This window comes from Perissodus microlepis, chromosome 6 (genome assembly GCF_051167445.1).
Source record: "Perissodus microlepis isolate ML-2025 ecotype Zambia chromosome 6, ASM5116744v1, whole genome shotgun sequence".
Classification (NCBI taxonomy): domain Eukaryota; kingdom Metazoa; phylum Chordata; class Actinopteri; order Cichliformes; family Cichlidae; genus Perissodus; species Perissodus microlepis.
Genome location: NC_140466.1, coordinates 35513687 through 35527665, shown reverse-complemented (window position 1 = coordinate 35527665; position 13979 = coordinate 35513687). Strand labels below are relative to the sequence as shown.

The window sequence follows — 13979 nt, the reverse complement described above, 5'->3', positions numbered from 1 at the left end:
AGTCTGGGGCTTACCAGATAATAAGTTTCCTCCAACCCAACTTCACTTCTGCTTTTTCTTTTTTAATATTAGATTTAAACTGTCCCATCACCCATTTGTTAGTGAAATCCTGACGTGAAGCCTCGAGCTATGCGTTTTTGCCATCATGTCTTGCCGATGAAATTTGTGAGTGCACACTTGAAGTAGTGACTTGTCAGTCACAAAGTAGGACCAGACTAAAGCATTTCTTCTTATTTCGTCTTTCTGACTCCAATAGAAGCCATAAATTACAAAGTGATAAATATGTTATCATAAATAAAAAATTTAAATAGCAATTGAGATGGTTAACTCAGAAACTTATGGCATGGATACTGATGGCACGGTTAAAGGGAACCCAGGCTGTTCTCTTATACTTAGTTGCTCCTTGCTGACTATTAGAAAGAATGTAACTTTAAAGGTACAATCAGTCCCTTTTTGAGTTCATTTAATAGAAAAAAAGCATATTGTAACAAATATAGATTGATTAGTGTGTAATTATGTTTTCCAACAAATGGATGTTCTCTTGGAATTAATCCATTAAAAACACGTATGAGTGGATGCCGGGTTCTGGAAGTCGGCATACTGCCCTTACATCTCAGATACAGTGCCCATGAAGGACATCACTGACTAATCACATAGCCTGTATGTCAAAGGCAGAGGACAAGACACTCATAGGTGTTTGCGTGCAGAGGCAAATTTTATCATCCAACAAGGGGTCCCCTTCACCAAAGCAGTGACAAAATGACTGGTATCTTAATAAAATGTTATCCTCTGTATTCTCACGTCAAGCCTCATGTCCTCAATTGATGTCATTGCTCTAACACATGCAAATGTGCACAAACATGTATTTATTCCTGACTGTCAGCAAGTTAAACAGCTGACAATGAGCTGGCTAAATAACAACAGCTGGTTATAAGATAACATTATAGCAGCTAACATTAGGCTTTAGTGTTCTACAAATCACACTTTCAATCTAATGAACAGCTTGATTATATTCAAACATTATATGAGAATTCATTCACTAAATGTCCGAGTCCCACAATGTTACAGCCACTTCAAAGAAAGTTTCACTAGCACTGGCTAACAGTAGATAATAGAGGCTAACATCAGCTATCACAGGTTAAGGGCGGCTAACACAGGCTATTAGCGGCTAACATAGGCTAACAGAGGAGCACTTACCGACAGAAAAGTTGAGCATGTCCTCAAAAACTCACCACAGTGTTGCTGCCATCACATAGAAGTGAGATTCACTGATTCATTGACTCTTTTTGGATTTCTTTGACAAAGTTTTATAGCCTCCTCCAGAGTAAATAGATATGGATTCTTCTCACTGGCCATTGACACCTGAAGTAAGCAGTGGACTGACAGCACAGATAGCACCTAACTAGCAGATAACTGCTAAGAGTTTTTAAGTTTACTCAGCAGTAAAACGTAGAATACCAAAAAATATCTGTCTTTTATTTCTTGATTTAAGTGTTGACATTATAAAAATCTGGTAAAAATATATTGTGTATATATTTGTTTTCTTTAAGAAACACATTAGATGTCTGTGGACATTATAGAATACAGTCTACAGTTAATATTTTCTCTCTCTCTAGGCTGACTAAAACATTTTTGTCCTACAGCAACTACCCTCATTAGGACCATGAACTTGAATTGGGATGGGTAAGATTCAGTTGAGTTTAATTTACTGACATCGAGAAATGAAATTTTACACGCTGTAACTTCTACACTGGCTTCACTTTTTTAGACCCAGAAACCACATCCATCTTTTCTAAACAGTTCAAGGAGTGCTTAACAATACTTTTAATCCCGCCCATGACGTTGGTTAGCTAATTATTAGCTCTCCTCTGGCATTTATTAGACAGATCACGTTTCAACAGAGAAACTCCTGTTTTGTGTCATGATGCCAAACAAACCAGTCACCTTAGTAAAGGTACTGATTAAAAATAATGAAATGAAACAGATTGAAACAGAAAAACCACCCTGCACAGATAAAAACATTGGATCTGACTAGATGGATCTATGGGGATGCTGTCTCCAGTGACTCCCCCAAATGATTACATGAAAGGACAGAAATGCCATATTTGCATCATGTTTCCGGCGGAGTTTTGGTTTGTTTATTAGATTACATCATCTTGTAGCGCCCTCTTTGTCTGCGACGGTTTAACGACAGCGCACAAGGGAATTCACAACACCGATTGTTTTTTCTTGATGTGATGCCCAACTCCTGAATATGCATTCATTTGCATTTAATTTATCCTGTTAAACACAAATTCTGTTAAGTCTGTGCTACATTTGGGTCAAAAACTTATGACACTTATATATGACACTTAATATGTATTTTTGTACACTCTGGTGATATTGGCCCTACATTAAACTAAATTAGACTCAGAGTGACAGCTGTGTAAAGATAAAATGGAAAAAAAGGCAAAAAAGAGAGAAGATGGAGGACAGAAGATTTAAAACTGGATTTCAGGCAGAGAAGTGCAGTGGAGAAGAGGAGATGAAAGGAGTGTGGAGAGAGGGAGAGGGAGGGAGGGCAAGAGGGAATGGGGAAATGCAGGCAAAGGAAAGGGAGGGAGGTATAATGAAGTCCTCTGGGTCTCTGGTGGAAGAAGCCACAGTGCCTGCCAGCCAACACAGCCTGGCTCTGTACAGATGGCAGCATGCTGGGATATGCTCACTGCACTTTTAAATCAGGAAGTGGATGTTCTTTGCATTTGAAAATGTTTTCCAGTGGAAAAAAAAAATCAGCTGATATAAAGTAAAAACAGACAAAGATGCTTCCACATGGTGCATGTTTGGATAGAAAACTCAAATGAGCATGTTTATTTGTCACACTTGAGCAGGTGAAAGTGCACTGAAATCGACCCCATGAGTAATTTGTGCACTGTTAACTGTGCACAGTTAAGTTACCTCTAGTGAAAATGTGAATAAGTGCATATAAAATGTACTGCTGTCATCACCCTTGAATGGGACAGGACACTGGTAACCTAGAAATGTAGGTAAGTAAATCATTAGCGAAACTTAATGATGGGCCCATACCAGGACTTATCAATGGCAACGACATTTATCAATGCCATTGTGATCTCATTTGCTGATAGCTTCACATGGGTCAAAACAAATTTTCACTTAATGGTGTATTTCTATTTTTAGAGACTTAAATATGGAAAGGCTATTGTTTCTCACTGTTTCAGGTAAACAACAGCATCCTTGGCAGATGTGGGAACCGCAGACAAATGTCTGTGGTGAAGAGTCTGTATTGTTTGTAACACTTGGTTTCACTCCACTACAAGAAGTTCTTTGTCTGTTATGACTTCTGTCTTGTCCACAACAGAGGCTTAGCCAGAGGACCAACAAACAAACAAAAAACATCAGCCCTTCTTGCCAGCTGTTTCACGTATTTTTGATGCTGCCCCCTGGTGACAAGATGCAGTCATCTGCAAAGCTTTGAATCGCAACTACATCTTTGCTGAGTTACTAAAAAAAATCTAAAATTACATTGAGATTACATAACCCTAACCCTGATATTTAACTTTCTTTATAAAACTAAACCCACTCATGTGGGATTCATTGCTGAAAACCTTGATTGCTTGAATTATAGTCCTTTTGCATGTAACACTACACCTCCATCACAGCATCCATATAACATCTTTGAGGAATAAAAATCTTACATTTAGTTGGAAAACAAAGCTACAGTTGACTGGAGAGGAACTGTGAAAGACAGAGTTACTTTACAAAGTAAAGTATATGTTTATATACCAAAACTGGAACAAAAGCTAAGAGCATACAGACACCTCCTATGTAGTTAGAAATGTATTGAATCCCTATATCTAACAAACAATCTACCAATGATTCAGGTGACTTTAGCTATTACAACTTAAAATAAATTCTACAATCAGTGAAATAACCTCACAATTGTTCATGCTAAAGAAAGTCATATGTTTTTTTAATGGTATGATTTTAATTATGGTTATATTTTAAAAACAAACGTAACTATTGTGCTGATTCTTGTGGTGAAACCAATGTAGTCTGATTGTTCCTACAAATGTTAGAGAAATCTGGTTATGATTCGTGTGTGTGAAAGAAAGAAGAAGAGTCCTGAGTCCTGGTACTGCCCCGTTCATGGTGCCTGGACATTAACTGTTATTTCTAAAAGCTGTATTTTTAATCCTTTGCTTATCATTTGTTCCCCCTTTTTCTAAATTTACATTTTAACAATTTTTAAGAATTTTGGATATAGAATGAAACTTTATTGCCATTATCCCATTATTCCCATGTTCGTCTCACAGTAACACCATTAAAAATGCCTTATTTAATGGTAAAAACATTTTCCACTTGAAACCAGGACACATTAGGTGAAACAAAGGCTGTAAAGTGAGAGCAAACTCAGCTATTTTTGTAGGATGATGGATTTCCTAAAAATAAATAAATAAAATGTTTTCATTCCAGCAGAACAGCCAAAACATTTTGGCAGAAATATGAAGAACTTTTATGAAGGCACTCTGCCAAAACACAGCATTTCCTCTCTCGTCTAATAAATCCCCCCTCACCCTCTGAACACGCACCGCTCTCCACTGGGTATCTTATATGTCATTTTATTTTCACTAATTGCTTAGTGTGAGACCAGATTATAGGAAACGTACACAACATTAAAACTGCTAACAGGTGAAGGGAGTGTTACTGATCATCATCTCATCAGATTCTTTTTTTAACAGATTCTAACTTGGCTAATTTTAGACTCTAATAAAAAAAACAGCTCTTTCACCATTTCTGTTGCAGAATATTAGTGATCGGACTTTTTTGAAAACATAAATGCACGATAATAAAACTTGCGCACAGACAGACACACACAGATACCACACACACCACAGGCATCACTACCACAAATGAATTGTTTCTCTCATACAGGCACATTCTCATGTGACCTGGCTCTCACATCATTTACCTACTAAAAATAGACTAGCTCAGCGAGTAAAGCCCTGTGAGAGTAGTTACTCTGTATCCTCTCAGTTAGTATGAAAATTACTATTTCCTTTCTTTATTTCTTTTAAATGAGCTAAAACACTCATTCCCCTCTAACAGTTACAATCATGCTGTAAAAAGTTCTGCAAAAACTATTAAAAACAACACTAAAAACTAGATGGAAGAATTCCCATGAGGGATGTCATACTCTAAGCTCACCATAAAAGACCTGTGGTGTTAGGGGCAAGGTAGGTGATGTGTTTGGGGTAAGTCACCCTTTCCCACCATCAGCCAGACTCTTTGACTAAATTTGACTCTTGATGTCATTTCTCCACGCAAACTGTCTTTCCATCAAAGCATTTAATACAAACTGGGAGGGAACTTTATGCTGTTATGGTAAGGCTTATTCATTACAGGGGCTGAAACTAATGGTTTTTTTTCTCATGGATTAATTTGCGAAGTGGTTCCCAAACTTGTGGGCTGAATACAAATGAATCATGGTTCTGCATCGCTACTGAGGCATGGACGAGTTTGGAAAAGAAATGCCAGGTAAAGGTAGTGACCACAAAAAACAATTACAAAAGAAAAGAAACCACAAACAGGACAGATCAAAATTCAGCGTGTTCCTTAAAATCAGAGCCTGACTGACGTATCAATAGGCTTATGTTGCTTTTAGCTATGTGCCGGGTGTTGATGTTGCATATATAGTTTCTCTGCAACATCCCTGGTGGCAACATGATTTTGGAACATCATAAACAGCAACAGAGTGTAAACGGGAACATAAATAAGTACGTATAACAAATGTTAGGGATATCTGGTTATGATTCATGTGTCTGAAAGAAAAAAATAGCAGACAATATTTCAGAATATTGGCTTTTAAAACCACCAAATATTGGTATAAGTCTTAAAATTCCTATATAGGTTGAATTCTACTCAGAATTTTAACAACTGACTGTGAGAAAGCAAATAAGTTAAAAAAAAAAAACCCATCTTGGAGACTTCCCATCTTTCACAACGAGTTTTAGTAAGGAAAGGATGTGCCTGCAAGTGAGTCTATGGAAGTTGGGATCAGAGGACTGAAAATAACCTCATTTCTGAATGAGAACTCTGCAGGAGAGGTTTCAGAACCACTGAATCAACCAACCAACCATTTTATTTGGTCTCTAAAATGTTAACATAGTGAAAAAAAAATTTATTCTGCATAAAAGCATAACAAATGTTATTAAAATGTTACATTAAAGCTTCTAAAACATTCCTGTACCTTCTGTCTAAACTGCATTTTACACTTGGAGTGAAGCAACTGCCGAAACTCCAACTATACCTCTTCAAAAACTGGTGAATGGCAAATTTGCAGATCTTGCCTCCAACTAAAAGTGACTAACAGCAAAGTGAGAAACAACAGAGGAGTTGAAAAAAAGATTTGCTCAAATGAACCCTGTGTCTAGGCTGTTTCAGTGCAGGACTACTGGACAGGTTTGAGCCACAACTTGCATCTGTATGGATTAGTGATCTACATCCCATATAATTACTAAATCACTGATTCTAATACAATTTGGGATCTTTGTTGAATGTCCTATTCACTCCCGCAGTGCTTTATCAAATAAAGGCAAAAGCCTTGGCAGTTTAATTAATCAGCTGATCTCCAAGATGTTTTTATATGTACTGTTAAATTTCTTCTATGATTTTATGATTTGAATATGGAATTTAGGCAGGTGGTCTAAGTAACAACATACTCAAAACTAGGAAATCGTACTATGAGCAATTCATAGTTGCTAACATTGTTTTTAAATTATTTATTGTTTTATTAAGAAAACAAGTGGTGGACTAATGAATGAGAAAAATAAGCCTCTCTAGGTTAGAAAGAAAATAGTATAGTGAGTCAGCCTGGATGCGTGTTTCTATTTTCTGTCTTTAAAATCTTCGCAGCTGCTGAAAATGCTGTATCGTGACGTCACTGATGCTATATCAGTTTCGATTTAAAGGAGCTCCATTTTGCTAATTGTTATTCTTTGACATGAGTAGCTCTGCATGAGTCACAGTTTAAAAATAGTCCTTATTTATGGTATACTAGGCCTTCCTGCAGCCCATCAGTTCAGCTCTGTCTGAAACAAGCGCTTTTAGCTCAGTTTCCCACTCCCCTCACAGCTGATTTATTTATTTATTTTGCTCTGGTCAGTTGGCCCTTGCAACACTAAGATGTGAACAGCAGGTGGGCGGGGCTTATTTAATAACAGATAACAGCCAGAGGTGCTAGATTAGAGATGCTCTGCTCTCTCTGACATCAAAAAGGGCCAAGAGTGCAAAGGCCGTCCGAAACTTGAGGTTTTGGCTCATAGAGAATACTTGCACATGTGCCGATCACATTGCCTGAAACTATCCACCGTTATTACAGCATCTATCCATCCACTTTCTGAACCGCTTATCCAACTAACATGCGCTAGGCACTCTGGACATGCTGCTAGTACTGATATCTTTACTCCTATAGGAAAAATATATGTAAGAAATAAGAAAAAGCATAGCTGGTCCACTTCAAAAAGACTCAGTCCACTCATTTCCTGTCAGTTACCTAAAAAGTCTCAAACTTGTACTGTATGCTTCATCTCCTTTCTTTTTTATATATACAAGATATAATAGTGGGCTACATGAGAGTGTTCCAACAGTAGCAGACCGACCTGTCCTGACAATTACAGCTTTTTCCTATGCTGTCCTGTTGGATGAGCCATAGGCCACCCATATATGGTCAATAGTAATTAGAGAGGGAGAGTAGGAGAGAGTCATTTCCTCTCCCTTCTGGTTGCATGGTGCTTAAGCCTTCAAAATGCTGACATCAGCACTCAGCTCTGACTACAACGACCGAAAACACACGCGCGCGCGCGCGCGCGTGCGAGTTCAGTAACAGGTTTGAGCTAAATGCTCTATTCAAGATGCACCTTAATCAGCAGCAGCATCAACATGATTGCGACTGCCGGTGTCATGACAACCGCCATCATCATCAAGATCATCTTTCATTCCATCAGTGGACTCAGATAAGCCTGCGGCCAGCAGGTTAGGAAACAGCAGCGAAAACGAAAAGAGAGAATGAGATGGAATCATGTGTTCTGTGAAGTACCGCAAAACACACACCGCACATACTGGAGATCAACACAGCATGTAACACTTCACAGTACTGCAAAGAGAAAACAGAAACCATCACATATTACACTCACACTCTCACACACACTGTACATCGTACTGCAAATCACCATACCGGCTCTGGCGTCCATCCTCCATTGGCTAGTTCAGCACCAATCCACTCCACACCACACTAGGCCACACCTAGCCAATCACTCCAACACACCACACAACATAGCAGCGGCGATACCTTGGCAGTCTGCTTGGCATTGCTATGAAAGGATATGGCCATTCGGTGATCTTTTTGGCGTACTTCCTCACCACGTTGTCTTCGCTGAAGAGGAAGAGGGAGCGGTTGACCGTTAGGCAGCTCTGCCGGACGGGTATGGGGTTGTACAGGGCCATGGTCCGGGCTCTCTGGGCCATCGACTGCTTGTACATCCGCTGCGCTCCGGGGGGCCCCCCTTGCCTGCTGCCGCCACGGCCGGGGCCCCCTTGTCCGCCGGCACCCCCGCCACCACCGCCACCACCACCTCCTCCTCCTCCTCCATACCTGTTGGGTAGCTCGTCTCCAAAACGCGCCATTCTGCAGACACCAAACGCCAGAGGTTAGGAAGGTGCTGGGGGGGAACCTCAGAGTGACACCTCCACATGCCACCACCCCATCAGCCTCGGCTCCAAACACACATGCAGAATGGAGATGGGCTTTCTCTGGCTTATCTCGAGTCTCTTTTCTCCTTCTATCTCTGTCTCCTTCCCAGATCTTCAGCGCCGAGAAGATACCTCCATTTGTGATTGGAGAGGGAGGGAGGAGGGGGAGGAGGAGGAGGAGGAGAGGGGAGGGTGAAGAGGAGAGGGAGAGCGCACGGTGTCTGTGATCGTGTGTTTGGAATATGAATGGGAAACGGAGGGATGTATTTCTGGAATTTCTGGAAAATCAGTTCTCTTGTAGAAAAAGAAAAAAAACTGATTGGTTTTAAGTGGTGGCCAGAAATTTGTGAGAAAAAAGGGAAAATCTTGTCACACAATCGGCGTTTTTCCCTCTAAGACATTCCGTTTTTTGTTGATGTTGTTTTTTGTTTGTTTGTTTGTGTGTGTTTATTTTTATTTATTTTTTTGGTTAGGAAAACCCTCTCCAAGAGCGAATCGCTTCTTGCTTTTCATCGGGCAAACAAAACACCGATCATCCTAGAATAACGCCATAAAGATGCATAGCTGTGCGTTTGAGTAAATATTGCGATCATCTCCACTAAGTAGGCTATCCTAGTTTGAGACTGCGTCTTTTCCCCCCCTCTCTCACCAGCCTAGTGCATCTTGACAGGATCTGCAGTTGTCTTCCCCCCCTTCCCAAGTCCTCCTCCACCTCCTTTTTTCCCGGCGGTGATAAAAATAGAAATAGATACGAAGGAAATTTTTAATAATTCATTTAATTTTGTGCCATAGATCTGCAACGTTTGATATGTCGCGGCAGAAAGTCCCGCTGCAGCCTCTCACTGCCACCACACTGCTGCTCGGGTTACACGCAAACGCCAGCCGAGGGGGGCTTCCCCAAAATCCGAGCCTGGTGACATTTGTTGATATTTGGTGATGGACGGTGCGGCATCCCTCCTCCCCCTCCTCCTCCGTCTTCTTCTTCTCCCCCCCTCCTCCTCACCGCCAAGGCGTCGGTCGCCGATTTTGGGCGTGATTGCACGCACTTGGAGAGGCAAAAAATAAAAAATAAATTATATAAAAAAACCGCTTTTAAAATACACCGGTCCTCAGCCAGCCAATTTATGTCTTTTCCCTGCGCCTCGCTTCGGAAAATAAAAAGAGTTGATGTAAATTAAAAGAAAAAAATAGTGTCCACAGCAATCATCTATAATCCAGTGTCGGGAGAACAAGAATCCCGGGCGAAAGGGATCCGGAGGAGCAGAAAAAGAGCGCTGGGGGAGGCAGCATCATCACCATCATCAATTCTTGGTCTGAAAACACGACGGTGGCGTTGCGGGTGTTCTGTAGCTGCAGCTCGCATCTTCTCCTCCGCCACCGGGCAGAAACTGTGTAAGATCCCCGCCCAGCAGCATCGCCCTCGAGGCTCCCCGAACCACAGAGAAGCGGCCAGCCCAGCAGAGCCAGAGCCCAGCGTCTGTTCTCTCTCTCTCTCTCGCTCTCTCTCTCTCTCTAGGAGTCTCTCCCTATCGTTCTTTTTTTTTTTTTTTTTTTTTACTTCTTTCCTCCCTCGACCCCCAAGGGGGACGTGAGGCAACGCGCAGTGGGTCCGGAGGCTGTATTTCCGTGGAGAACAGTCGTGGAAACGAAGAAACACGACCAGCCGAGCGCTTCAGTGGCTCTCCTGAGTTTAGTCAGCCGTCGATGTTTAGCCGCGCGCTGAGCATCTGATCAGTCAAACGGGAACCGAGCGCCGCGCACATATCGGAGGCCAAACCTTGCAGCGCACGACGCACGGCGCCTCCCCGGAGCCTCCCCCTCTCCAGCCCACTCCCCATAGCGCACGACGGAGATGTACGGGCGACACTTTTAGGTACGGCATCTCTCGCCTTAACTTTCAGCACAGTGAGTGAAAAACTTTACGTGTGTGAAGATAAAATCAGGAAGGCCAAAAGACAGATTTCTGGAAGACTGATTTCCCACGAGCTTATACACATGATAATCATGAAACCACCGATTTTAGGATCACTGGAATTTACACATGCGGAAGGCTTCCATTGTCAGTAGCCAAGTGTCAAAAGCACCAACGGCGCAGTCCAATTCGCCTCGTTCACTGTTTACTCAAACCCACCCGGCTGAGCACAAGGTTTTGCCATGGGCAAAGACGAGCTTGGGGCATATACAATGAATTTATCTCCAGACAATTTCAGTCTAGCCTTCCAGCAAATAAAAGCAGGAGTCTTTCAGTATGTACAAGGATGATTATTATTTATTTTATTATAAAAAAAAATTCTTATGCAACTACTTTTTACCCCCCCCCCCCCACCCATCCAACTGTACAAACAATTATGTAATCCTGTACTAAGCCAAGTCTAACAATAAATTTAAACTCAAATGGACTTCCGCGGACAACAACAACAGCAAAAAAATCTACCGTGATTATGCTTTTTGTGGGCATAATACCTCTCATGTTGATTGCCAGGGGGAGAGCTGGGAATTTAGTGTTTGCTTTTTGTGAACGTACAGTTATTTTAAGGACAATTTGAAAGAGTTTTTATCTCCCTTCAATCCTCCCTTCCTCCAGGCCGTCTGTCAGTCTGGCTCTGGCATCTGAGTTGTCTTTGAAACGATTCAGCAATCTGTTTGCTTGGGCTAAACCAACCAAGCTGTCACCTCTCCAGAGCAGGAAAAAGAAGGAATTCCATTCAAAGTAATTTTTAAAGGTATTTTTTATTTATAGGTTTGTAAAGAAAATAAGATGTTTGGTCACTTAAGCACTTTGATGCTATCCTTGGTCCTGAAATAGGCACTGACAAGCTTCCAAAGGCCTATTGGCGCTGTCCAAAGTGCTGAAACAACACTACAAAGCACCAGACTCCAACCCAACTCCTTTGGAAGGAGATTACTGCTCAGGGTGGGTTAGTTACTGTACCTGCTGCCATCTGTTAAATACTGAGAACTATTTGCAAGTTCTGCTTGCTGTTTGTCTCCTCTAACAGCTTCTTTGGCAGCTAACCACCCATCATTAGGAGGTCTGAATCTCTTCTAAAAAAAACAAAACAAAACAAAACAAAACAAAACAAAACAAAACAAAACAAAACAAAACAAAACAAAACAAAACAAAACAAAACAAAACAAAACAAAACAAAACAAAACAAAACAACAGTCCGCGCAGAACTGAAAGTGGGCCATATGGTGTATTATGGGGAAGATTATGAAGGCAAACGGTGAAAGCCAAAGCCAAAAAAGTCTCACCAAACTTTAGGGAAGGGAATGCAACACAGTGGAGTTTAATTTTCTCCCGTGTGTGCAAATGCAGGACTGGTCATCATATGAAAATTGCACGCAAGGAACTGAGTGTCAGCACTCTCGCTTGAGTTGGAGATTTTCACAGACTGGTGATATTAGGTAAGAAAAACTAGCCAATTATGTTATCGAGAAAGACAGAAATGATTGGTGCTACAGTTTAATGCAGCCATGTTCTAATCAAATGGAAACACTGCGAAACATAAAGTAAAAAGAGGAGCAGCGAGTCGGTGGACTTGTTCGGCCGTTCACGGGAAAGTATGGATCAGACAAAAATAATTCTCGTGAATAAATAAAATGCTACACATAAAACTCATGTGTTTTTATCATAGTCCCTAAATATTATTAAGTTATTTGTTTTACTTCTAGCTTGATTGCAGTCTTACCCTGAGGTCATATAATGTATGTACACGCCACCAGCTGTAGGCTCCGAGTTATGCTAGTATTTCCAAGATGCCTTTTCAACGTCATAATGTCTGCATGACTGGATTTGCTCGTCATCTGCTTCCCGCAGACTGGCGGCTACTAACAGCGCGCGAGAGAGTGTGTGTCGGGAAGAGGTGGGTGGCGGTGGAGAAATGCTCGGGTGGGGTTGGGGCTGGTGGACAAGCCTGGCTGTGATTTTGCGAAATCACGGAAACAACGCCGTGGGTCAGATGACACATGACACGATGGCCTATCACTTATTCATGATGAGGACAGACGGAGCGGAAGGTTACGGCTGGACACTTTTTAAAAAATCTTTCTGCACCCTGGCATGTCTCGGTTACTGCTGCTGCTGCATGGCCATACAGCCTTTCCAGGCTGTACTCCTGCAAGTGTGTGTGTGGGTGAGTGTGTACGCGCTGCTGAGGGAGTGATGCCCTGATGCGCAGCATTGTCATTCAGGGAGCGTTCACACAGGCTACCCCCGCAGGAAGCCCTGGCACCTCCCCCTTGAAATGACGACCCCCCCCCGCCCGTTCTTTGATCTCACTCAGCAAGCCAAGGCAACAGAGCTGTGTGAGAAGAAGTAGAGAGAAAACAACAGCGAGGGATCAGGGCCCGTTCACGTTCTGATCAGAAAAAATGAAAACAGGGTATAATTAACTGAGAGCGCGGGCAGTGAGAGTTTTACACTAAAATTAGATTTACTTTGGAGCAGACATCGTGACAACTTGTCCGAGCGAGGTACTTGAGAAAAAAAAACAATTCTGCTTTATAAATGATTCATTGTATTCAGCTGAATCTGAATATGAAGTGGTTCTCTTGAATGCAGACTGGGATTTTCATTCTAAATGATGGCAATCCAGACAGGCTGGACTGAAAAGATGTCCTCCATCATTGACTATGGTAAAAGTTGAGTGTCAGGCCTCTGGAGCCAGCAGCAGTTCATTCTATTCATTGACTGCTGTAGCTGCAGGCGTAGTCACGTGGTAAAATATAAATAAAAACAGAATGCAATGATGTGCCAATCTCATGAACCCATATTTTATTTACAATCAAACATAGAAATCATATTAAAAACAGAATCATGTCAGCTTTTATAATATGACATATTTCTTCTCCTTTGGCTGCTTGATTTGCAGCTCATCACAGTGGATCCAACCCTCCGCATAGCTTTCTTCACTGCATCCATCAACCTGCTCTGAGGTCTTCCTCTTTTTTACCTCCTGCCTGGCAGCTCCTTCTTCAACGCCCAATTCTGGCTCACTGACTTCTCGTCCATGATGCCTATAGTATCTTTAACAGTACCAGCTCTGTTTCCTGTCTTTTTGTCAGTGCCACTGTCTTCAAATTATATATCATAGGAGGTCTCACTACTATCCCGTAACTCTCCTCTTCCCCTCTCCTATGCACTGTTTGTTACTTTGGATGGTCAGTTCCCGGTATATAAATTAATATCTTCACTATTTCTTCTTTTTGCACGATCACCTTTCCGTCTG

At 41.6% G+C, this 13979-nt stretch overlaps 1 protein-coding gene across 9 annotated transcripts in view; it reads right to left on the bottom strand.

Annotated features, from left to right (window-relative positions):
• The window catches only part of cacna1ab (calcium channel, voltage-dependent, P/Q type, alpha 1A subunit, b), a 164050-nt gene extending 153574 nt beyond the window's left edge, over window positions 1–10476 (bottom strand). For 7 of the 9 annotated variants that reach the window (XM_084932129.1, XM_084932135.1, XM_084932136.1 and 4 more), the window contains exon 1: window positions 8385–10471. In XM_084932129.1, the coding sequence (XP_084788255.1) occupies window positions 8385–8682 (298 nt within the window). In that variant the 5' untranslated portion in view covers window positions 8683–10471. Of the gene's footprint in view, window positions 1–8384 lie in introns of all 9 variants that reach the window. The other 2 variants (XM_084932139.1, XM_084932138.1) reach the window with 2 other exon arrangements.
• Between the last annotated feature and the right edge of the window lie 3503 nt (window positions 10477–13979).